Source organism: Falco peregrinus, chromosome 8, assembly GCF_023634155.1.
Source record: "Falco peregrinus isolate bFalPer1 chromosome 8, bFalPer1.pri, whole genome shotgun sequence".
Classification (NCBI taxonomy): Eukaryota; Metazoa; Chordata; class Aves; order Falconiformes; family Falconidae; genus Falco; species Falco peregrinus.
In genome coordinates this window covers 22,004,187-22,030,128 of record NC_073728.1, presented here as the reverse complement: position 1 = coordinate 22,030,128, position 25,942 = coordinate 22,004,187, and the positions used below count along the sequence as shown (strand labels likewise).

General features: G+C 39.3%; 2 protein-coding genes across 2 annotated transcripts; both read left to right on the top strand.

The window, feature by feature from the left end:
• The first annotated feature begins 2,001 nt into the window (after positions 1-2,001).
• On the top strand, positions 2,002-15,502 carry BBS5 (Bardet-Biedl syndrome 5). Its single transcript, XM_055812776.1, has 12 exons — positions 2,002-2,168; positions 4,296-4,378; positions 5,171-5,236; positions 7,121-7,170; positions 7,886-8,013; positions 8,903-9,038; positions 10,023-10,118; positions 10,659-10,721; positions 11,524-11,658; positions 11,773-11,856; positions 13,710-13,733; positions 13,840-15,502. The coding sequence occupies exons 1-12, from the start codon at positions 2,107-2,109 to the stop codon at positions 13,939-13,941; spliced, it is 1,029 nt and encodes a 342-aa protein (XP_055668751.1). The 5' UTR covers positions 2,002-2,106; the 3' UTR covers positions 13,942-15,502.
• A 143-nt stretch (positions 15,503-15,645) lies between these two features.
• KLHL41 (kelch like family member 41) lies at positions 15,646-25,754 on the top strand. Its single transcript, XM_005237088.4, has 6 exons — positions 15,646-17,856; positions 20,491-20,648; positions 20,741-20,848; positions 21,818-22,003; positions 23,782-23,928; positions 24,774-25,754. Exons 1-6 carry the CDS (start codon positions 16,747-16,749, stop codon positions 24,883-24,885), a joined length of 1,821 nt encoding a protein of 606 aa, XP_005237145.2. The 5' UTR covers positions 15,646-16,746; the 3' UTR covers positions 24,886-25,754.
• Positions 25,755-25,942: the final 188 nt, after the last annotated feature.

Genomic DNA, 25,942 nt, shown 5'->3' with positions numbered 1-25,942 from the left:
CCTATTTTAATATTTCAAGCCTAAAATATCAATTTCCAAATTACATGCAGAGTATTACTCAGTACAGATAAATAGAGCAAATGCATCAACCGGTGGCCTTCGTGCTTTCTGGGTCATAAGACAGGGAGGTGGCTCAGCTACCCACCTTTCCCAACCAGATCACAGTTACATGTAGTAGTTTTTTCTGTAAACTTTCCTCAGTTTCAATTAGCTAACAAGACATATGTCAAATGCAGTTAAAACACATACACGGATTTTATCAATAGCTAGCATCAATAAATTAGGTTAGTTCATGTCTTAAGTGGTCCTTGACATGTTTCTCTTCTGAGAGCCCAATCTAATTTTGAATGCATTTCAGTCTTTCCATCTCTTTCTTTGAAGTTTTTAAACCTATGTTCAAAACATCAAATGCAGCACAGAGTTCATTCTTTATTTCCTGTCACTGCCATATTGCTTCTTACATTTATGTCTGTCTGTATATGATGTATTTCCTATTCCACTTGATTTATATACTTGAAAGCTTGTTTTTAATGAAAGAATTCTGGTTTTATTGCCAGGACAGAGAATGGACAGCTGTACCTTTATAGGCCTAAAAACTTCCGTTGTTGTCCCAAAATCAGGGTTCTTCACCCGGCATGCAAGAACCAATCGACACACAGAGTTGAGGTATTTCTTTATTACACATATGCACAAAGCCAGGGGCTAGGTGGTGTTCCACAAAGCAAGCCCACTCACCCAAAAAATTACGTATTTATCCTGTTACATGATTAGTAAAAAACACACTTGAATTTACACTTATAGCTCAGTGATTACTATCTTCTTTGCCACTGGTTAGGCATATTTAAATTAGCCTCGCTTGCCATGTAGATTAGCACACATGCTCCCTGCAGGTGGTGGTGGTGGGAGGTGTACATCTTTCCAGTTTTAAATTGAGCTGGTGGTTGTAATCTCCCCCTGCCACCTTTCCCTTTCCCCTAGTTAGTGTCTCATTCTGCTGACTTCTTGTCTTTGTTGGAATTAACTGGCTGTGGGCACCTCCTGGGGCAGGATATTCTCCTTATCAGGCTTGTAGTTCTCCTTCAAGGGCACAGTCATTCATACAAAGTTACAGATACATGACTAACCGAACGTCACTAGAAGCTGACAATAAGATAACAGGGATTGAATGTATGGCTAGACATCAACTCCACAGCTAAATTATTTACTGTGTTAACGTGCTCCTGATGATGTAACTCCTACATGTGGAACCCCATGGTCATTTTTGGTTGGGTTTGTGGGTTTTTTCCTGAACAAATTTTAAGTTTGGTGTATCAACAAAAAATGGAACGTGGCTTCAAGTCCAACACCTGCTACCCTTCCTACCCAGGGAGCCCGGACATGGCGGCACACTGCTCTTCCCACCGCCCAGCCAGGGGCCACGGGCAGCACCGGCCGTGGCATCTTCCTTCATCACGTTTCTATCAACTCCCAGGTGGGTGACAATGGGATCAATGGGTTCCTCACTAATTCACAGACCAGCTCCAGGGAAAAAACCGTCAAAGGTCAAGTTTCTTTCTATGATTCGTACTTTTTATTTGGAAGTGGTAGGATACTGCAGTTAAAATTCTGCTAGATATGGTTTTCAAGTTATTCCAAATCAGAAATATGATACATCCCATCTAGTCAAAAACAAACAACCCCACAGCCAAAACAGAAATCACAGGACTTCAAGCTGTGATTTACCAAGTAAGGGTTTCACAAGCTTTATAGTTTACCGACTGTAGAGGGGGCTGGCTTAACGATCGGCCACGGCAACACACGTTACTCTGTGCCAGACAGAACTAACACGCGAGGAAAAGCTGCAACAACGCCGCACTCCACCGCCTCGGAGCACCCCGCGCCCCCTCACGAAACGCCCGCCAAGTCGGCGTGACGGCGGCTGCGCGCCCACAGTACGGGGCTGCCGCAAGGCACGACGGGGCAGCGCGGGAAGGCGGTGACGGCCCGGACCCGCCCGCCCAGCCCCCGCCTGGCGCCGCAGCCAACCGCGATCGCTGCGGGAGCGCAGGGCACCGCCCCCGTTGCCACGGTGCGCGCGGGGCCGCCGGAGGGAGCGAAGCGCTGGCCATGAGCGCGGTGCTGGACGTGCTGTGGGAGGACAGAGATGTCCGCTTCGACATCTCCCCGCAGTGAGTGGCGCTGCCCTGCCCTGCCCTGCCCTGCCCTCACAGCGCGGCTCTCGGCCGCTGCCGGCCTCTGCCAGGCGGCTGAGCGAGCGCGGCCGCCGCGGGTGGCGCGGTGCATGCTGGGAACACGCCTAGTGTGGCGGCGCGGGGCGGTGGGCGGGCGCGCTGTCCCGGCAGGGTGGGAGGGGGCCGGGGTGGCCGCCGCGGCTCGGGCGGGCGGGCTGGGGAGGTGGGTCAAGTCACCGTATCGAATCTATGAAAGGGGAAAAAAAAAAAAAAAAAAGAGGTTGCAAGCTGGAGGACCGAGGGCAGGGTATTCGTTTCCCACCCGCCTGTAGCGTTACTTGTCGCGGAGAAGTAAAAGCACGCCCCAGGTGCGTGTGAGGTGACGGTAGCAGTCACCGGTCACAAGGACGCGGTGTCCCCGCCGTGGCGCCGGCAGCCAGAGCTCACGGGGAGGGGCTGCGGCCGCTGCGGGCCGGGGCTGGCGGCACCCCTCGGCGGGGCAGGGCCGGCGCTGCTGGCGGCCGTCTGCCGTACCTGGGGCGGATAGCGCTGCTCTGCGGCTGTGGCAAAGCCCCGCGTAGCTCTTGTTGCTGGAGCTGGAAACTGGCAGCTGGCTGCTGTGGTCTGGCGGTGGAGGCTGAGCGGACTGTCGGGCTTCACCTCCCTCCCCCCCAGGTGACCCTGCTGAGACACGGCCTGCCCCTCAGCCGTGCTGCCACCGTGACCTGCGGAAACATGGAATTGTGTCCTGGATGTCTAAGCAGTTCTGTCTTATTTTCTTAAGAAACTGTCACGAAGACAGAGCCTGCTTTCATACTTCTTTTAATGCCGATGTTACTATTCTTGCTACCTCCTGCCCAATGTCTTTTGTGCTGTTCGGTGAGGTATTGTTGAGGCCATACCTGGTGGCTTGATTCTGGTCTCCAGTAGTATCTCGTGGAATTCCCCTCCTGGTAACACATTTTGTTTCAGTCGTGCCAATACGCTGAAGAGTTTTGGCTGCTTTACACGATACAATTAAAATACAGCAAAATTTCACACAGCATCTGTTGTGTAATTAGAATGGTTAGGCCATTTAAGTCAAGCAAAATATAAAACCCCAAACCACGCCCTTTGTGGGGAAATTCAGAGCAGCATTTCACATGTTTGTCTGCATCTGATGTTTTCTTTGCTGACATCTATTCTTTCCTGAGCCTAGCACCACTCTTTATGACCTAAAAGTACAGCATGAGGCAACAAGTTTTATCCGTTTACAAATTATGTTATTATCCCAAACCTGGGCTCTTCACTCCGTGTGCAAAAGCTGATACACACACAGAGTCAAGATAACTTACTGCATGTCTGCACAGAGGTGGGTGCTAGTTGGTAAATCCATAAAGCTAGCTGTCTCCTATCACACAGTAAAACATTTTATGCACTTTGCACAACTGTTTACTTACTTCTCATTTGCTCTTAAAACCTAATCTCCATTTAAAGGTAAAACATTCTTCCCCCCCCCCCCTCCTCCCGCATGAGTTCTGTGGGGAGGGGGCTTGCTTTGCTTGGGGGTGGAACTTTTAGTCCCCTAATCGGGATAGTTCACACATAGTTCAAGTAATTTTCAGTTCAGTCTCATTAACCATTTGGTTTTCCTTGAGGTTATCTTGTTACTTTTTAGGTTGATAAATTTATGGTGTCTATTCCTTCTCCCAAGACCATGTTTTGTTAACTGTAAGGATTAGTTAACAGCCCTGTTTTTCAGATTTTTTTTCTTGTTTTTCATTACTGATATTTACATATTTGTTTAAGTAAATAACTCATATCAATGTGAATGAACTTTTTTGCTTTTCCCTCCTGTTTTCACGTGCTTTCTTCCTATTTTGGAGTATAGTTTCCTTGGTCACACTTGCTACATAATTACTGATTTAATGTTATAATTTAATAATAAAGGTATGGAAAATATTAATATGCCAGATGTAGTGATAACAATTTCAGGTATGTAATGTTGATGTGTGTGTATATGTGGATTTTTTTTATTGTGTGATGCACTAAGCAAAAGGAAAGTGAAGTAGGGAAATAGACATCGCCTTCTTTTGGATGATACATCTAATCTGTTTTTCATTAGGTAATTTTTTTTTCTTTTAGACAAATGAAAATGAGACCTGGAGAGGTCCTTATAGACTGCTTAGAGTCTGTTGAAGATACCAAAGGAAACAATGGAGACAGAGGTACCTGCATACTCAGGGGAATTGTAAACTTTCTAGTATTTAACCTGTGCAGGTTCATGAAGGTCCTGTTTGGTTTCCATTGAACTCTGGATCAATGGTCTGTTGTAGAAAATAGATTTCACAGTTCTATCTCCCCTGGAGTGTCTTCGAATAGGATCTCTTGTTGGAAATTACAGGAAGGTGATAATCTTGTCTCAGAATTTGTTTAGAATTGAAAGCTTTGTAAGAATGATCCCTTTATAAATATTGTGGTGATCTTTTGCTGCAATTCTGTTCAATGCTTAGTTTTTCCTAATCTGTTTCAGAGTGACTAGGTAAGGAATATATATATTCTAGTATGCAAGGACATGAAGCAGACAGCAAGCTGAGGTGACCCTTCCTGGGGTTGGGTGTGCTTCTGTACAGGGTACAGAATTGAATAAATTTGCATGTGACATAAAGGGGTGAGGTTATTGATGAAGACAGCTGCGACAGTTAAATCGCTGCCTTCCCCTTCTCCTCAGAGCAGTTCTGCACTGATTGTGTGTCTGCATTTTTATTGTAGACAGGTGGATGTGAAATCAGTAACAGTTCTCAGTTTGGTTTTGAAGAATGCTGGTTATATATTAGAGGTTGTTTCCTTTGTTCCTTGCTGGATTTTCTCTCCTAGCGTTCCAAAAAAAAAAAAAGTGTTTAGTGATTTTCAAGGGGAAGGAATATTCTGGTGTTTCAAAACTAGAGGTAAATACGTACCACAGAATGGAACATTTCATTTAATGGAAGGTGTTCAGACTAAAAACTTGTTATTTCCAGGTAGACTGCTTGTGACAAATTTGCGGATTATTTGGCGCTCATTGTCATTGCCCAGAGTCAATCTCTGTAAGTATAATTTCTTGTTAAACAACTGCAAATTTTGTGTTTCCTTTGTGGTAGCATGCTATTCTTTCACAATAGTATCAATTACAGTACAGAATAGTATAGTTCTGTTGCTCTGTAAAGTCTGAAATAAACTGTTACTGCTGAATCTGTTTGTAATATAGGAACTGTTAAAACAATTCACAGCAAAATATTGATTCAATGTTAATTTCTCAGAACAGAAGTTGAAGAGTACTTCAGACATTTTGCATTTGGTCTATGTGGGTTTCATTCATTTTTCTAGAAAGAAACAAAAATTTGAGTTTTGTACGTCTTGTTGCCACCTGTTCTATATTTTTATATATATCTTTTTTTCAACATTTTGTATTGTCTTACAGTTTTTATTCCCCACAATTATCTGCCTTTCCAAATTTACTATTGTAAGCTTTGAATAAGCTTCTGATTTTTAACTGTATGCATAGTTAGCATATCTATTCACATTTAATTTAATTTGCTGAAACAGGGGCAGGATGCATTTATTTTGTACTCACAGTATTTCCAGTGCTCATTTCTTAATAGCCAGTCAATCTTGAAAATCTGTATCCTGTTCATAATGTAGATAAACTTATGCTCTCTGCTTGCTTGCTGTTCTGCATTTGCTGTCTTGTATGTGCATGTGCGTACAAGTGCACACACACACTGCTACTTCTGTATGTCTTTATAAAATTAAAAAAAAATGTTTGCTTGTGTATTTCAGTTTTAGAATAGACATTTTTAGAGGAGATCACAAACTTATGGAGTAGTTCAGCCCTATTGTAGAAGCTCAAGGAAGTCTAACCTACAGCTTTTAGAGTTCAATGTGCTTTCTAGCTTTCAAGATAATGCATTATTTCTTACATTAAGGGATATATAGACAAAAAAAATAATAGTTTGTTGGATGCCATTTTTTACTATTGCTGTTTTAGAAAATTTCTTTTAAGCAACCTAGGAAATAGTGTTTTGCTGCTATTTTTGCAAGTGCTGATTCCATAAAGACTGAATATTCCTATCTGCGTAACTGCTAGCACATCTGAGATTTTGAAGAAGCAGAATCTTGCCAAAGCAAATTCCTGTTAGGTTATTCCAGATTTTTATTTTTTTTTTGTGGGTTTTGGGGTTTGTTTGTTTTCATCTGGCTGTGCTTCTATTGGTATCAGTAGCAGGACTGTCATTGACATTCAGATTTAGTCCATACCATTCTAATGCATCTGTTTGTTTTAGGAAGAATGGCTGGGATTGTTTCTGTTTTAATTTTGTATCAGAGCACTACTGAAGAAGAGGCAAAGTTAAATTTATAACTGTTTTTTCCTCTTCTTTTTGTTTCTTCTACACTTCTACTTTCCTTTTTGCCTTTTTTTTTTTTTTTTTGGACATCTCCTTAGCTCTTCTTCTACGAAGTATTATATCAATGGAGAAAGTTTTATTTATAAGGGTGAAACTTATGGGCAACTTATGATGAAACAGACCTTCTTGAGGCAACGGTCAAATGCTGAAACCAGGGAAATGCTGATTAGATATTATGAGAAAAACGTTCACAATGATGGCAAACAGTAGAACAGGCTCCTAGAGTGGCTGTGGAATTGCCTTCTTTGGAAATACTCAAAACTCAATTGAACAGTACCCTGAGTAGCCAGGTGAAGTTGGTCCTGCTTTGAGAAGAGCATTGGACCAGAAAACCTCCCAAGGCCCTTTCCAGCTTAAATTAGTCTTTGATTTTGTGATTAAGGCCCAGATTGTTAACCACTGTGTAATTCTCGCAAATAACATCGAAAGCTGTGCTACAAAATTCAATATTGTACTTTGCAATTTTGACTATTTTTTCTTGTTCTCAAAACTGTTCTTTATTTTTTTCCCCCCACTAACTTTTAGCTGTTGGTTACAACTGCATTATAAATATAACGACAAGAACTGCCAACTCGGTAAGTTTCAAAAAAATACTTTTTAAAATAATAAAAGAATATTTTATTTAAAAGAAAAAATAATTTGTAAAAATTCATTGCTTATACATATTGCACTATATGAACAGTAATCTGAAAGTTTACAGTTTACAAGAACAGTAATAGGATAGTAGTGGAAGTTTAGTTTTAAAAGTTGAGAAGGTTTTAAATTTCTATAGGAGCATGGTTTTAGTCAGTTTCCTAAGGCAGTAAAACTCATGTAATCACGCTGTTTGGTGATTCCTCTCCCCTCTAGGTAAGTGAAGCACACATGGGCTCATTGTGTCTAAATTTAACAAAGGTCTAGAGAGGAATTAATCCTGTGCGAGAAGGCTCTCAAATACATAACTTGAATTACATGCAACTGTGAAGCCATTGGTTTTGCTTGCAGCAAAAAACTAACAGGGAGGTTATGTAGGTTCCCTGGGCAGCCATATGGTAACAAAGTCAAAAATACTCCTTCGGTCATGATACTGCAAATGTATAGCAGGCAGGGTTCATTAGTTCTACTGTTGATGATACTACTAGTTTCTCCAAAAGAACCTGAGTCCAGTTGAAGACAACAATAGATTAGTGGATCAGGATTACACCTTCAGGTATACTATTTAGAACAAGACTTTTGAAAACATGTCAAGATTATTTATTGCCTGTACAGTCAAGCTACTATATTGTCAAAATGTTAATTTTTTCCTTACAGAAATTGCGAGGGCAGACAGAAGCGCTGTATATATTGACAAAATGTAACAACACACGCTTTGAGTTCATATTTACTAATGTTGTCCCCGGGAGTCCCAGGCTCTTCACTTCAGTTATTGCGGTACACAGGTAGCATACTTAAAATCGTGTTTGTTCATCTACGAAATTCAATGAATCAAATATGTGGGATTGCTACTGATGATGGACCCAGTATATAACTGCCCATATTTACCATTCAGAAAACTTTCCCAAAAGAGGAGAACAGCATCTCTGGAAGGGAGAGAACGATCACAAATTCTAGTAGATAACTGTGCAAAAAGAAAATTAATGTGTATTAATACCAGTCATTGATCACAATTTATACGCCTTGTGTGTATATACTATCTGAACAAATAAAATTACAAAAGAGCTAATTTCAGTGTGTATTTTCTATCTATAATTTCTGTCTATAATAATTTCCCTTAATTTTGGATCATGTAATGGAAATGAAGAGTTAAATCCTGGTCGAAACTCTTGACTACAAAACAGTGGATGTTTCCCAATAAACATAAGTCATGTGAATGAATGTGTGCGTAATACATTACCATAGGTTTCTATTTAAGAGCTGTGGAATACTGACCTATGTATATTGGATGTTTTTGACTTAACTGGCACTGAAAAATACAGGATTCTTGATGTCCATGCTATTTATAACATGGGACCCAGAAGACTTAAGCTTTGCAGCAGAGGCTGGGAGATGACTGTCTTAAGGAAAAGAAATATATATATATACACACACACATGTGAACAATACAGTAGATCAAAACAGGTGTCAAAAAAACCCCCCTTTAAAGATAACTTTATTAAGGAATGATGAAGTACAATGGTTTACCTTGATGAAGTTTTGATAGTGCTCTCATTTTTTTGCAATGTGGTGATCAGAAAAGTTGAAAATACACATTTCATATTGGTGCTGAAACAAACAGTAAAAGTAATAGAAGACACTGAAATGGTAACTTGTATTTTTTATGTTTTGCAGAGCTTATGAAACTTCTAAAATGTATCGTGACCTGAAGCTGAGAAGTGCATTGATTCAAAACAAGCAACTGAGATTATTACCACAAGAACAAATATACGATAAAATCAATGGAGTCTGGAATTTATCAAGTGACCAGGTATAGTGAAAAATGAGACTATGTTGACTACAGCGAAGTTAAAGTGTTTTGGCAGTTGTACTGCTATAGCATTGTAACCTCAAAGGAATTACCCTTAATTCAGTTTATTAGTTGATGCATGCGAAGAAACTGATCCCATGTATTTACTACTCAGTAACAAAGTCTCCTTTTGGGATCCTGAGGTCTACATGACTCTGCTAATATTCAAGGAACTAGGTACACAGTCCCTGTTAAGATTTATTTGTGGGTCTAAAGCTCTGTATCATTCTGAAAGATGATCATGTGTTTCCAGAGTGCTCTGTTGAGTATTTGTATGTTTACACGCAGCTTTGACTACAGTGTAAGACTATATTGTCTTTTGATTACTGGAAACTGAAACTATTGGAATAGGAGTCTATGTGTTAAAACATGGAAAAATAAAGACTGTAAGGAAAAAATAAAAACCATTTGTATTACAGGGCGTTAGTTGCAAGTATTTCCCAGAGCCATGAAACAAAATGGGAGCTGTTATTTCTGTCTGTGCAATTTTAGTCTAGAATGGAAACAAGATCCATCCTGACAAGCTAAAAAGTTCTTTCCTCCTCGTTCCCTTGGCACACATCTCCACAATTGCCTAAGTTTAACCCACATGCCATTATACTTACGCTATACACCAATTCCAGATCTGTACAGTTAAGCATGCTCTCAGATGCTTCATGTACTCTCATGAGGTCTGCTGTGCTGTGATTTTGTCCTGCTTCACTGCGGTAATAGGTACTCCCAGCTATTTTCACCACTTGGGTGCTGTATCCTTTAAAGATTGGATCTTGCTTCCTTGCAATCAGTGGAAGCATTTCAGCTGGTTTTGGTGGAAAGAATAAGCCTTTTATTGAATTAAATATGAAGCTATATGCTGCTTGCGTTTAAGTGGATAGCAGTAATCATCATGTTAGAAAAAAAGGCTGTATACTTCGAAGCAGTTCTAACATACCTTTTCTTTAATAGGGAAATCTGGGAACGTTTTTTATTACTAATGTGAGAATTGTTTGGCATGCAAATATGAATGACAGCTTTAATGTCAGCATACCATATCTACAAATTGTAAGTATCTCAAAACAACCAATTTCAGAACAAAATGGGAAAGTTCAAGTCTTTAGTTAAAACTCCCAGCTCACCAAAATTAGTATTTCATGTCCCACAGTCAGGGAGGAATTTAGTTTTACCAGCATCAACCATAGGGTAGATACTTTTTTTTTCCATTTTTCTGTCTAGATTAGGGGCTTTCTTGGGCAGGTACTGTTAGTGAAAATGCTTTGTGTTTCCAGTTTTCAAACTGTTTACTATGTTGCTTCATGCCACCTACATACACTGGGATTAATGATTTGTGAACCTGATGTTCAGAAATGATCTGTTACTACTGTTACCACTTCTGGTAACACTTTTCCCTTAGGTTCGGGGATTCAGATTTGTAATGGTAAATGGGAGGGAATCCTGGTAGCCAAGCTTCCACAGCCAGTAGCTCTAATTAGCACAGTGTAAAAAAAAAAAAGAATTTAAAAAATATTGAAAAATACATAGAGCAGATTTTCATCAAGTAATTCCAAAATTTTTAACAAACAGTTTTTACCTCTTTACCATTAGCGTTCAATAAAAATAAGAGACTCAAAGTTTGGCTTGGCGCTTGTGATAGAGAGTTCTCAGCAGGTAAGAAGCTTTAATAGCCTTTTTTCACTGGTTACATTTTTATATATAATATTTCTCTAATTCTGACTTGTTACAGGGCTACTTTTAAGGTACTTGCAGTGTTCCTTCTGTGTGGCCTTTTGAACACAATGTGAAGAAAGTAATCTTTGAACTGCTTAAAACACCTGTACGTTAAGGTCTATATGGCTGTGGTCTCGAAGCGAAATGACAGTAGGCCAGCATGACTAGTTAAAGCAAAATAACTGTTCAAAACAGTGTTTTCTGACATTATCTTTGGAATCTAATTAATTCTATACTTAAGACACTAATTTTAATCTTTTTCACTTGTGTATCTGTTTTGCTGTAAGAGGGAAAATTATTTTTCTTCAATTCGACTTTAATAAAAAATGCTTTTAATGGTGATTTTTTTAAAAAAGTTCAACTATTTATCTGAAAATTTCTTTAATAACAGCATAACGATCTAACAGATTAAACATTTGCTGACTAGCTAGAAGTGATACTGATGATCTCTTACTGATTTTTTCCCATCCTTGTTTGCTTTTGTTTTTCTGTGTACCAAGTTTGTTCTTTGTTTATATAATGGGCTAACAGTTAAAAGTTCATTTACCTCATAGAGAAACATTGTCATTGTTTTTATTTCACCCATTGTTTAAGTGGCAGGATGAAGATAATGCCAAAATACAGATAATATTTTATCAGCAAACTGAAATTTGCTATCATTAAACTGCAAATCCCTATCAAGGGGAAAAAGTTGTTTAAATAATAAGCAAACACGTGTCTTCTTTATTCCTCTGTTACATAGAGTGGCGGATATGTACTTGGTTTTAAAATAGACCCTGCAGAGAAACTACAGGAGGCAGTGAAAGAAATTAATTCACTTCACAGAGTTTATTCAGCTAACCCTATATTTGGAGTGGATTATGAAATGGAAGAGAAGGTACTCCACTCATTTATTCTAAATTAGATACAGTATTGTGTTAACAGCAGTAATAAAAATGTATTAAACATATTAGATATGTGGATTTACTTACTTCAGTGTTTTGATTTGCAGCCTCAACCTCTTGAAGACCTAACAGTGGAGCAGGTTCAAGATGATGTGGAAATAGAAGCTGATGAATATACAGATGCTTTTGTGGTAAGCTTCTCCCCAGAAAATGGAAAACTGGAATACTCCTTGTTTGTTTTTTGAAATTTAAGCAATGTAGAGATGTCATCCTCAAAGGTAAGCTACAACTGAACTTCCTATATTTAAAACACATCTACACGCCTTTTATTCAAAATCCTGGTTGCTACAGGAATTCTGTGTGTGGGTTTTGAACTTAAGAATAAACTATTATTCAAAACAAATAGTAGTACCTATTTAAAGTAGTAGTTGTATGTAGTTTCTCTACACATGAAGGTCAGGAATAGCTTGAAAACTAGCAGTATAATATAATGAAATACATTATATTCAAAAAGTCTCCCTTCTTTTGGAGCAGATAAATAGATGGTGATATCTGTATGCTCAATGTTCATCTAAGATTCAGACTTAAAAGATTTTTAGAAAGGCAGCAGTAATTTTGAGTCACTCCTGACAACCTTTGCACTCCTGACAATACCAGTTTAGAAAACTGTTAGTATCTGATAGTCTCCCAGTATTTCAGGAAAACTTACTTTTAAATGCATTAAGTTGCTTTATGACCATCTTCTAGGAATTTCCAAATTTACTGTGCAGATTGCACAGGTAGACTGTACACGTTTTCAAGTGCTAGCCTTGACATGTTGACGTGTTTTATTAATTCACCTCGGAAATACGGTGCTAGCAGTGCTAACATACTACTTTAGATAGCTACTACTTTAAATAGCTACTACTGTTGGTGCAGTGCTAGTACCAGTCTTATTGCCAACTTCTTTTCTTTTGCTGTCATCTACTGATGCAGGTGAGCTCTTATCTCTTCCTTTCCCTCCTTTTCCTTCACCTTTTTGCCATTTTTTTTTTCATTTTTACGTATTTCTATACAGTCTTCAACATAGTTAAAGACTTACCTTTTTCCTTAAAAGTAGGTTGTTTGCTCTATTGGTGCCTATGTAATCTGGATTAAATAACTCCTTTGCATATTCTAATACAAAAACTGAAGCTGTTAATGATTAGAAGGTGTTTGCTATAGGAGAGATGGATTGTCCAGGGCCCAAAAAGTGGCTCCAGACCAATATTCCATGACAGTTGGCAGCTGCTATGCTGTTCTGTGGAGTCTTACATAGCTTGAGATCCAGCTGAGCAGGAAAATGCTTCCTTTGCTGCCCCTCGCCAGTCCATAAGGGCAGCTGAAGCAAGATCAGGCTTTCTTTGGTAAATATGAAGACCTAGAGCCTGCTGGTCCAGAGGCTTCTAGAGCTGAGAATATTTTCAGAGATCTGCTGTCCTGAAGAATTTGAGCGTTAATTTCCACACGCACAGAATGGGAAAGATTGTGTCTCTTTCACAGGTATCTGACTGAAAGTAGAAATATTTGGTTAATTGTTCAGTTACTCTGTGTTTATTTCTTACACTGAATATGAGGTTAACTGAATTTTGATATTACTTACATTTGAAGTTAATTTTTGAAATTTAATAACAAGTGCTGCTGCACGTGAGGCAGAAGATGCTAGGATGCTGTTCGTTTGCCTTCATGGTAACATTTTATTCCCTGTAAAGTATTTGTCAGTGTAACAAATGTAATATGAAAATTTTACCATTTAAAAATAATTGTTTATTATGATGGAAAACTCAAAAGACTGGTATTTAATGAAAAACAGCATAATCACCAGCTCCTGTTAGAACCCTTTTGTAAATTATTTCAATGTATAAAAACCTCTGTTCTTGTTCAGAAAACAAAAATAAAAGCCAGTCTGGTTTGTTGCAGAAAACATACCAAATAACAGTTTTGACCCCAAGGAATTTTTAGCAGACTTGGTTTTAGACCACTTTTTTTTCCAAAGGTTGTGAGTTCTTTTTTTTTTCTTTTGTAGGCTTACTTTGCTGATGAAAACAAGGTAAGAACATCTTTCTGTATACTATCAAATTCATGTTGTTAAAAATGGGATAATAAAGCTAAAAAGTACCTTCTACTTTCTTTCTTATCTCGTGTGTTCAAAAAAGCAACATGATGGTGAGCCTGTTTTTTCAGAAGAACTAGGACTTGCAATAGAGAAGCTAAAGGATGGATTCACGCTCCAGGGACTCTGGGAAGTAATGACCTGATTTAGATTGGCACGTGTTTGTTTCCTAAAGCAAGTAAAGACTCTCAGTTCTTACTCGGCTTGTGAGATCTGTAGAAGGTAATTTAGAAATACCGGATTAGCAGAAAAATGACATGCCAAAGTTAAAGAGCAGCAAATATTAGATAATATGTCCTCAGGATATGTCATAAAGGAAAGATTATTCAAAACCCTCGTATGTGTAAAAGCTTTGTATGTATTACCTTGGTTCTGTAAGCAGTGACAGGACAACCGATATCTACTATAAGAAGGGGTGGAGCCCCAGCTGCTGGTGGCAGCCCTGTCCCCTGCTGGCAGTCACATGTTCCACTGGCCCCAGAAGTCCCACCTTTCCTCTGGTCACATCCTGGAAGCACCTGAGAAGTCCCTCTTTCTGTCTGGCTATAAGGACCTGGAAGTCCCTCCCCACGATGTGCACAGTGGCTGCCATTTTATTTCAGCTGCCATTATGTAAAATGTCCTACCGCCATGTTTTCATACTGGTCTGTGGTTGGCTGGCTGTGGGTTTTGACGCACTTATACCTCAGGTGTTTTCAGGCTTGTGATTGGCAGGATCAGCCACCCCATCCTGCCTCCCCCAGAAGGCTGTCAGGGCAGGACGCCCCCTCCCCTAACAACACAGGGTCTGCCACAGTGTTTCAGCTTCAGCAGCCATTTTATGGCAGGTAGCTACTTTTTTTCTCTCTCTCTCTTTTTTTTTTCAACTTAACCACCCCTGTGTTTGCAGACTGCCCTGTGATTGGCTGCCAGGACCAGCCACCACCTGCCATTTTACCCAGAAGTAGGTCAGAAAAGGAAGCTTCCTCTTCCTATGTACAGGGAGACCATCATTTGAGATAGGGCAGTCTGTGGGATATGGTTTGATGCTCAATTTAAAATATTCTTGTATTTATACACGGTGATGTACTTTCCCATAATGATTGTATCTAAGTCAAAATCAGATTTCTATGAAACACAGAAATATCATCATATGTAGAACATGTTGTCTCTAGGTATATTGGCTGTGCCATTGCAGCGGTGCTGTGTTAGTGCTAACTTAGACAATACTGTTTCAAATTAGTTTTGATGTCTCAGAATTTTGTTTAATGTTCAGCACATATCATTCCAGGTACTTAATTGTAATCCAGATATCCTCATACAGTGTTTTCTTTTTTTTTTCCTTTTTCTTTCCTTTTTTTTTTCTAGAACACTTAAAGGAATTATCTAGAAAAAAGTGCACACACAAATACCGTCTGTGTTTGAGTCACTAGACCTTTATGATGTTATGTGTTAGAGAGAAATGAGTCATTTATTGTTTAAAGGAAGATGCAGCTGTTACGCTTTCTAGTGAGATAAGACCTCTATGCTATTTTCTATAAGTGGAAAAAGTCAAATGAGCTCGCCTCTCAGCTGTTTTAGCAGCTGACTGTTATAGTAAAGTCACTGTCGTGTGAATATAATTGTGGAGTTTGTAGAAAATCTCTGGAGGTATTTGCTTTAATGAAATACTACCTATATTGAAAAGCAATCATTATTTCAATAAACTTCAACAATGTTATACCTCACTGTAGATCTTGCATTCAAATAGTTGTGTTTCAATCCCGTTTCCGTTATGTTCAAAGAATATTTTACTATGTGGGTGAAAAGCATTCTCTATATGAGCAAAGTACAGTCCTTCATCAGGGTATATTAAACAACTTAAAATTTCAAATTTGTTTGATCTATATTACCACCTTGGATAAAAATCTAAATGTTCCCGGTCTAAATTATGAAACCTTCAACACATGCATAATTTTCCTAAATTCACATTCACTTTTCAAACTACTTGACTGATTTGGGGCTTCTCTAATTTAAATTCAACACATTTTTTTTAAAAAAATTACACATACATTGAATAATGTTAATATGGTGGATTACACATTTTTCATTCTCTGTTCTACCTTTCTTATGTACTGTTTTCAGTTTAGTTTAACAGCAATTAAATATAGCATTTCTAGTATAGTCAAATCTTAAAAGCACGATAATGTCTACAGATGATTTAAAATGAAGAATGGGGTTTATTAAGGCGGGTGCGGAGACTTAATTTGAAGTTATTTCTGAAAGCAGAATTTTACCTGAATAATGTATACGTTACGTCTAAAGAGTAGGGTTTTGTTTACAAATAAATATAACCAAGGGGATATGAAGAAGAAGCTCAAAAGGAATTTCGAAGTCTTATTATCAATATCTGAAGAAACGGCAGATGTGATATGGGTATGTAAAAAATATTCTTAGATCATAGATAATTGATGCAAAGTTCTAGAGGTTTTTTTACTATCTTTATGACTGTAGCAATTAAGCTATTTTGAAAAAGTGAATGGTAGTTGCAGCTGACAACTTGATTAATTAATATTTCTATTTCAGATTATTTGGTAACATCATATAGCTCATAGCTGTCTCAGCGAGGGTCAGATTCTGCTGTCCTTACTCATGTCAAGTAATTTCTTACGTTGCATGTAATCTCATTGAATCAATGTGGAGAATGATGGCAAAACTTGACGGTAGTGACTAAAAGCAACAGTTGCTTCTTTCAGTCTTCAACAGCTGTGAGAGCAACTCTCTTTTTTTTTTTTTTTTTTTTTTTTTCCAAACCATCCATCCTAAATTCCGACCTGTAAGAGTATGTACCTATATTTAGCTAGTGAGATTAAATTGCAGAGAGGCTTCAGGCAGGACAAAGCACATTGGTCTGCCTTTTTTACAGGCAGACCTTTGAGCAGGCAACAGCTAAAAGCTTTCTGCTCCCTCCCCTTTCCCAAGTATTTGCGAAATGGATTCCCAAAGGGAACTCACTGAAGAGCTTAGACTTTACCAATCCACCCTTCTTCAGGATGGCCTCAAGGAACTCCTTGAAGAGAAAAAGTTCATAGATTGCTCTCTAAAAGCTGGTGACAGAAGCCTGCCTTGCCACAGATTGATTCTGTCAGCATGTAGCCCTTATTTTCGTGAGTACTTCTTATCAGAACAAAATGAAGAGAAAAAGAAGGAGGTAGTTCTAGATAATGTTGACGCCAACATCCTGGATATGATTGTCAAATACCTTTATTCAGCAAGTATTGATCTTAATGATTCTAACGTGCAAGATATTTTTGCTTTGGCCAGTCGCTTTCAGATCCCTTCTGTGTTCACTGTGTGCGTCTCCTATCTCCAGAAGAGGCTTGCTGTCGGTAACTGTCTGGCTATCCTTCGATTAGGTGTCCTGCTTGATTGCCCAAGACTCGCATTTTCTGCCCGTGATTTTGTTTCAGATCATTTTGTGCAGATCTGCAAAGAAGAGGACTTCATGCAGCTTGCCCCGCATGAACTTATCTCGGTTATTTCACCTGACAGCTTAAACGTAGAGAAGGAAGAACTGGTATTTGAAGCCGTAATGAGATGGGTGCGAACAGACAAGGAGAACAGAGTAAAGAGCCTGGGGGAAATTTTTGACTGCATACGTTTTCGTCTTATGCCAGAAAAATATTTCAAGGAACATGTTGAGAAGGATGATATAATTAAAAGCAACTCAGACCTTCAGAAAAAAGTAAAGATTATTAAGGATGCTTTTGCTGGAAAACTGCCTGACTCTAGCAAAAGTACAGAAAAGTCAACCAAAGGGGAGGTGAATGGCGATGTAGGAGATGAAGATTTACTGCCTGGCTACCTAAATGACCTTCCCAGGCACGGCATGTTTGTGAAAGACCTCATTCTTCTGGTTAATGACACTGCTGCAGTAGCTTATGATCCTCTTGAAAATGAATGCTACCTAGCGGCTCTGGCAGAACAGATTCCCAGAAATCATTCCAGTATAGTCACCAAACAAAATCAGGTCTACGTTGTTGGAGGACTGTATGTGGAAGAGGAGAACAAGGATCAGCCTTTCCAGTCATACTTCTTCCAGGTATAAGCTTTATAATTGTTGGTGCCATAATGTGTGCTTTGTAAGAGTTACTGAAAAGCGTTCTGAGTCTACACAAGTGAGTTGTCTAGTCTCTCTGTACGGTCGATGGAGAGCAGTATCTTTAGAGAGCTATTCCTGTCTTGGAGAGAGAAATGAAACCAAGGGACCTGCATCTTCTCTTTCATGAGCAAGCCCTTGGTGAGATCTCAGAAAAGATTAAAAGGATTACTACGTTATATCTAGGCACCAGCTTTCATTGTTTTAAGGCCCAGATTTTTCATGATGCAGGTGCCTAAATTTAGGCCTAGCAATGTTTTTTGTAAAATATCTTTTGTGAATTTCTGTTAAGTTCCGTCAAAGTTGAGCTCTTAGCTGCTTTAGACTGAATGTCTTTCTGGTTTTGCATCTGAATATTTTTATGACAGCAGGAATGTGCGTATTTCAAGTGCCACGTTTGTCACTCAAGTTCCAGAAGTCCTTTTGTCACATCTACATTTGAAAACCTAAGAGCATTCTAAAATATGTAATTTAGAGGTAGAAGGTTGTTTTCTTGGCAAACAGTCAATGTTCAACTGAGGGTGTAATTTTATAACTTGGTAAATCTGTATAAATAATAAGGCTGATTAATACAAACTAATTTCCACAACATATTCAGAAAAATTAGAAAAAATACGATTTGGCATGGTTACACCATGAACTAATGATGTTGTGTTTTTAGCTACCTGGCTACATGCTTTGGGGGATATTTAAACTATTTCACGATGAATTATACAATGTGCTGCCAGCCATACCCTGCCTTGAGGCACATTGGCCTAATAGAGTGAAAGCAGGTCCTGTGTCAGTATGAAATAAAGCAGAGTGATAAGCAGTGCTAAAATTTTAAAGCCTTCAGATATTAAAAAATATAAATACTAAGTGTTTACAGGAGTATGGCTCACTGTGGTTTCACACACAGTGAAAGAGTTGGTTTCAGGCATTTTTAGTATCTATGAGAGGGAAATCTTAGCCTGCTAGAGAGGGATTAGCACTGTTTCATTTCCTTATGTAGGTGTAAACCATTAATCACTGAAGTGCAGAACTTGTTACAAAAATATTCTTCTGATAGAAATAATGTGTTGATGTCACAATGTGTATAATCCAGAACCGCATAATCTTGTCAGGCTACTACAAAGGGGCCTCTGAAAAACTAAACCTCCAGACTGATATAAAGTAGGATTCTGAAAACTTCATCAATTTGTAATATGTCTGCATCCATCCCCTGAAATCCTGCTCTCTTGCTTGTCATCTGTAAGTTTGGTTGCCGCTTCTTCTGCCTATTATTAAAATACTTGTCTGCGTTACCCATGTGGCTGTTGTTCCCTCTAAAATGTTAACGTGGTGCCAAACCGATTTTCACCTACTGATCTCCCCTTCTCCACCAGTGAAGCACCTGTTACCATTTTATTTGCTAACTAGCAACCCAGGAGAAAACAAGGCAGCCACTGGCTCAAAAATGCATGACTGGTTTATGCCCTATCATCAGTAGATATGTCATCTTCAAGAGTGATTCACTAAGCATGCTGTGATCTGTGATGGGTACATCTTCTCCTCATTACACCACCCAGATCTAGCTACTGGGGCAATCCACATCCATGAAGATGAATTTCTGTGTGGAGAGCTGGACTCTGGAACTTAATTTTGGAAAAAAGATGTCACTGAGCTAAACCCAGATCTGATTACTTTACACTTGCTCTTGCTTTCTATCAAATGCTTTTACACTCATGCAAACTCCCATTTTACCTTCCTTTCCTGTACATTGTGAAGGAAATCTTTATGCAATAAAAGAGAGAAAATATTCTCTTTGAATGTTAGAGAGATTCGGGTTCAATTTTAAGTTCTCAGGTCAAAAAAAAAAATTAAGCACCGCTTCTAGGAAAATATTGTTTTGTTTGTTTTCTTTAGCCCTCCTGCTGCTGCTTCTCCTTAGGTGTTTTCAGCATACCGGATATCAACTGAGACAGCCGTGGGAGTACTTCAGTGGGGATGACACTGATCCTGTTGCCTGCCTTTTTTGCTTAGGAGTGAAGTTTTCATTCATTGTGCTTTCAGAGATCCTAGGAGTTTTTGAGAGTATTTATAATGAAATACCATCTTTTCTGCTCTGGAGATTGCAGAAGACATGTCTGTACCGTTTGCCATTTTCCTGACCAGTAAGAGGAAAGGTGTGAGGATGTCTGGCATCTCTCATTGTAGGGATGAGCGTGACAGCTAGATGTGAAGGTGTGGGATGGTAGGAGTGTCTGCTCCCTTCAGGTGGGGAGAACAACTACTTGTCGACGTGGGATAGGGAACCCAGAGAGTAACAGACCTTTAAACAAGGAAGAAGAGCTTAATAAAGAGGCAGAGAAACTCTGTGAGGATGAGTACATGCAGAGAGAGCTAGCTGTGTGGTTTTGTCTCGGCACCATGAAGCACGTGTGGGTAGAAGTCATCGTTGATTAGCTGCACTGAGGGAAGGGGTAGGGCGTTCGGGCAAACAGATGAGCTGTTGAGAGGCTGTGAGTGCAATTAGACGGATTTTGTGGAACAGTGTTCGTTGTATGAATTTTTTCTATTTTGCCTTCGCTAACACTTCCTGTTCTGATGCTCTTTCAGCTGGATAGCATCGCTGGTGAGTGGGTTGCCCTTCCTCCACTGCCGTCAGCCAGGTGTCTCTTCGGGCTGGGAGAGTCAGACAGCAAGATCTATGTGATTGCAGGCAAGGACCTTCGCACGGAGGAGTCTCTAGATTCAGTATTGTGCTATGATCCTGTGTATGTTTAAAATTTAATTATGCCCTCCAATAGCATGTAAATAGCCCAGTGTTAGTTGGAAGAGCCTAATGGTGAAATTTTTCATGTTTCAGGGCAATGAAATGGGGCGAGATCAAAAAACTACCCATCAAAGTATATGGCCATGCTACAGTCTCAAACAATGGATTGATATATTGTCTTGGTGGAAAAACGGATGATAAGTGAGTCTCTAAGTCTTTTCATGACAATTTCTTAACATTTGGTTGGTCCTGTGTCACAGACTCACAGAGTGGTTGGGGTTGGAAGGGACCTCTGGAGATTGTCTAGTCCAACCCTGTGCTAAAGCAGGTTCACCTACAGCAGGTTGCACAGAGTCATGTCCAGGTGGGTTTTGAATGTCTCCAGAGAATGAGACTCCACAGCTTCTCTGGGCAGCCCTCACACTCTGAAATCAGGGTTTCCCTTTTTTACATCTCTAGATTAAGGTTGCTAACAATATGGCAGAAGGGAATGCTTTATGGTATATAGGACATCTTTTTCATGAGAAAGTAAAATTGCATATAAATTGTAATCCCAACTAGTTATTTTAATGACCATACTTGTAAGGCAAATTTTACTTGCGTTGCAGACACATATAGTAATACATAGCTATGAGGACCCTCACTGAAAGCATTATTTCCTTCCAGAAATACTTTGGTGCCATAGAGTTACTGTGTCAGTGTTTCAGATTTTCTGACCTGTGGTGGTTGTTATATCTTAATGGGTATAACATAAGGACACACTGAGCACATGGTGGTAATTTTTCAGTGTTTGTACAGGGGACATTTAATATACAAGCTTGTCATACCAGCCAAAATAGTACCGTAATCTTTCTTCTGTAAGCTTTGTCACACACTCCTCCACAAACCCGTCTGAATACAATGCACAGGGAAAGGACATTGTCTTTCTCCTGTAAGGTACGCTGAAATTTCTGCCCTGTGTAAGCAGCATTTAACGTTTGATTTAGTTCTATGGATGTGATTAGTGCTTTGTAGACATGCAGAGATTCCCAGGTTAGATACAAGAACAGATCTCATGGAGAGGAAAGAGGTGTTCTACATAAACCCACACAGTCCACTTCAGCTAAATCTCGCTTGGAACAAGCCAGAAGTTCATTAGAAATGATCGCAGATTTTCTTTTTCCTCCCCAGGAAATGCACTAACAGACTATTTGTATACAATCCCAAGAAGGGAGACTGGAGAGATCTGGCTCCAATGAAAGTGGCTCGCTCGATGTTTGGAACAGCTGTCCATAAGGGCAAGATTGTCATTGCAGGTGGTGTCACTGAAGAAGGCCTTACTGCATCTGTTGAAGCTTTTGATCTGACCACCAATAAGTGAGTGCAGTATTCAAGCTATTTTTAAGCAAGTGGTTTATCATCTGGGCTTTTAGGGGCTCTGAGGTGAGTCACGATGGTGCTCAGGTGCCTGTGCTCCCACTGAGACACTTGGTCTGCAGTCACTTCTTTAGCACCAATAGCAGCTCAAGAGCCTGCACCTCCGCTTGTTTTTCCTGCCCCTACGCACATTTTCTGTGCTAACGTAACTCACTGCAAACATGATCAGAGAGCTCACAGTGAATGACCCACCCTCTAATTTTTTAATTTTTTTTAAAGTCTGATTACTTTCCCAACTTAGTTGACCACATGGTCACGTGAGCAGGTGTGCTGGCATAATAGGGGAGAAGTGGAAGAAAGGGGCAAGGGCCGCACAGTCTAGTTGAACCAGCACTGGCACTAAGCATGAAACCCCGGCAAGAGAAACCAGATGCCTGAACAGGAACAGCTGAATGTCCTTCGGGTATGTGGCCCTGTGGTGTCTTGCCTTTCACTTACCTTACCACAGAAAATACCATTTACCACTAGTTAGTGACAGGCAGATAATTCTGCTTGTTTCTTTAACATGAAAACTCCAGGATTACTTTCAATTTTAAGTCCATGCTCTGAAATACTATAAAGAAAAAGTAGTAACAGCAGAGAGCAAGTCATACCTGGAATTAGCTTGCTTATTTGGTCCAGAGACTTCCTGATGTTCTTCCTCACAGCCAGAATCTTTTGCAATTGGCATCCCTTGAATGTTTATGATTTTCTAGGAGTTTACACCTTCTGTATCTGTCTTTCTACTCTGAATTTTCCTTTTTGTTATGTTTGCTGCGCCTCCTTCCTATCATCTTATTTACAGAGTTTATTTAAAATAATGCCAGTAAAGCTTTATTATGATAGCTCAAACATGTAAGTGGTTCTGGATGCACCTCTTTATTAATAATCACTTCTATTGTATATAAACGCATTTGGCTGTGCTGTCTTCACTGACAGGTGCCATTAGCAGCCATGAACCTTACAACAAAAGCTTTAACTTAAATGTATGCTATCCCAAAGAGACTTGCTTATAAAATGTAACAACACAAATGTGAATTGTGCAAGTAGTAATCCTATGAGGGAACTTTGAGCTTTACACCTTCTATAGAAAGTAAAGGTTGTTTTGTTACCATGATGTTTGGCACGTTCTTCTCAGCCATTGTTCATTGTGCAGCCTGTGGTCTGAAAAATCTGCAGGTTCTTGTCTTGGTTCACTCTGGTTTTTTCCAATCAAGTCACACAAGCAAGAGAGACAAATTTGTCTATTAGTTTTAATGTTGACATTATCCAGAAGTGCGATGTCTGTATCTTCTGTATGTTTGTACGTATGAATTGGCAGAGCACTTGAAATTATGCTAATGAGCTCCATCTTATATATGCAAATTAGTATGTTGATGCCACTTGAAATGAATATGCATTTTGAAAACTACAGGGGAAAAAAATGAGAGTAGCTGGGGAACAAGACACCTGTATGAAGCCTATTACTGACGATGGGACCAGGCGACCTGTAAGAGGTGGTCTCTGGGAAGAGATGTCATCACGGTGTAATTCTGTCACTTAAGACTCACAGGAATTTCCTGTGGGGATGGAGACACTGAAACTCATCGCTGATTAATCTCAGAATTTTTTCCTTTTACCATTCACTCAAGTGATCCTTGGTACCTGAATTTATGTCACCCAGAGGTGTATTTTAGTGCATTCAGTGTAGAATATTTCTCACGTGTTTGTTTAACTTAGGTTTTTCTTTTCATCTTTAGGTGGGAGATTATGCCTGAATTTCCCCAAGAGAGAAGTTCCATCAGTTTAGTCACCTTAAGCGGAGCTTTGTATGCTATTGGAGGCTTTGCAATGATTCAGCTTGAATCTAAAGAATTTGCACCCAGTGAAGTTACTGACATATGGAAGTAAGTTTAAAGTTAATCACCCTTTCCTGGTGGAAAGCTGTATCAAAAACTGAGGTTTGTAGACACTGGAGGGTAAAATTAGTTCTCTGTTTAACTCGAAATGAACCACAGCACAGGCTGTAAAGCGCTTGGTGACAGATAGAAATGTTTGTCAGAAAGTAACAAATAAACATGAGATTTGTATCTAATTACTACTTCCAGCTACTAATAATTTGAACAGTCTGTGTCATAATCTCCAGATTCTTTTATTCTTTTAAAGAGAGCAAGTTGCCATATTTCTTGGCAGGTTTAACCCTGTAAGTGCACCATAAAAACATTCTCTGTTTTGTGACATTATTATGCAGTAAAGCCTATATACATAGAGGTTTGTACATCTTCGTGTGTTAATAGTGAAATGAGTAATTGTTTCAAGAGATCCAGAAATCCTTACCTCCTAGATTTATTTGGGTTTAATCTAAATCACAGTACTAGTGATGAAACATCACATCTCTGCTATGACTCTTCAGTTGCTATGGTAAATTCAGGAGTTTTAACTGGCAGGATAGGAAGGATTCCCATAAAAAACACCTTTATGTGCAAGAATCTGACGGAATTCAGAAGGGATCCTTAAGACAAGGAGGAAGCTTTTATAGGAGTAACTGAAGTATGACCAGGAGAAGAGCTCACATGTGCGAGAACATTTCTGTTCTGCTCTAGAGGACAAAAGCAGCCTTTTGTGGCGTCCTTCAGCACGTGGTTGCTACAAGCCTTTGCAGCATGTGGACTATCCTCCTTTTCGTGTATTTGTGATGAAGCATCAAACTCAAATTTTAAGATGTTCTGACCCTATTTTGTTAAATATGCAGGTATGATGATGAAAAGAAGGAATGGATTGGCATACTGAAAGAGATCCGATATGCTACAGGAGCCTCCTGCCTCGCTACACGCTTAAACCTCTTCAAGTTATCAAAGCTGTAAACAAAATGCTGGAAAATGTGATATGGGGAGGGAGTTTTGATAGGCTCTTCTGGTTTTGTTGCATGAAAATGTCCCCAGACTGTACAGAGTTTTGTAGCAGCATACTAGTTATACTGTTAACTGTTAAACAGTTCACCTGTCTGTCCCAGTCTTAAGATTTACTAGCTAACCAACAACTGAATTTTTGCCAGTGTTTAAAATCCTGAAGAATTCTAACTAACGTTGATTAGAATAAATGAAGATTTCAGAGAGAAAGAACTCCCATTTTTCACTCTGTGAAATTGCCAATAAAACTAGTTAAGACTTCCTTACGCTCAGGCAATCCAGGATATTGGTGGCTTATATTACAATGCCCGTGACTTAATTAAATGCAACTAGCAGGAAGCTAACTTTATTCTAACTGGCTGTTTGCACAGTCCAATTTCCCCCTTCAGCAATATATGTAGATCGTGCATTCTCCAGCCGTATCTTGAAAATATTTCATTAGGGCCTTCTAAAAATAATTTAGTCTGGAATATGAAGTGTATATTGAAAACAAAAGTGGGCTAACAGCCAGAGCTATACTAGTAGCCAGATGTGAGGAAAGAGAGACAAGTGCATAAGGTTAATAACTCTACGTTTAAGCTTCTGGTAACAAGGGTTTTCCACTTTTTTATGCTTTTATATTTATTTCCCAAAGTGAGTATTTTATGGAAGTTTTTCTCAAGAGATCTGAGGTCATAGACAAGCATTCATGAAAAAGTCCTAGAAGACTTGCTAATCAGCAAATACCTATAGCAGAGAGGACTTTTACATCTAAAAGTAATGTTGATGCATTTTGATGTTGAAACTTTGAACAATTAAACTTTGTTTTTAAAACTGTAAAAGTATCACGTGCTGGTGTCTCTTTTAATGATCTGCTCATGATCACTATCATATTGACAGGACACAGATTTCTTAATACAGCCTTTCCCCAGAACAAACCACTCAGTCTTCTTAAAGTAGAGCATGCCCACCCATTTTTATTTAGTGTATCTTCAAAGGATTTCTCCATTGAATAAGGAGGGTGTCATAAATC

What these genes read in the sequence shown, in the direction of transcription:
- BBS5 (XM_055812776.1), top strand. Translation starts at nt 2,107, where the DNA reads ATGAGCGCGGTGCTGGACGTGCTGTGGGAGGACAGAGATGTCCGCTTC. An exon ending in CGCTTCGACATCTCCCCGCA is followed by an intron (nt 2,169 to 4,295) that starts GTGAGTGGCGCT and finishes TTTTTCTTTTAG; the next exon opens with ACAAATGAAAATGAGACCTG. An exon ending in GCATACCATATCTACAAATT is followed by an intron (nt 10,119 to 10,658) that starts GTAAGTATCTCA and finishes CTTTACCATTAG; the next exon opens with CGTTCAATAAAAATAAGAGA.
- KLHL41 (XM_005237088.4), top strand. Translation starts at nt 16,747, where the DNA reads ATGGATTCCCAAAGGGAACTCACTGAAGAGCTTAGACTTTACCAATCC. An exon ending in GGTGGAAAAACGGATGATAA is followed by an intron (nt 20,849 to 21,817) that starts GTGAGTCTCTAA and finishes TTTCCTCCCCAG; the next exon opens with GAAATGCACTAACAGACTAT. An exon ending in GAAGTTACTGACATATGGAA is followed by an intron (nt 23,929 to 24,773) that starts GTAAGTTTAAAG and finishes TTAAATATGCAG; the next exon opens with GTATGATGATGAAAAGAAGG.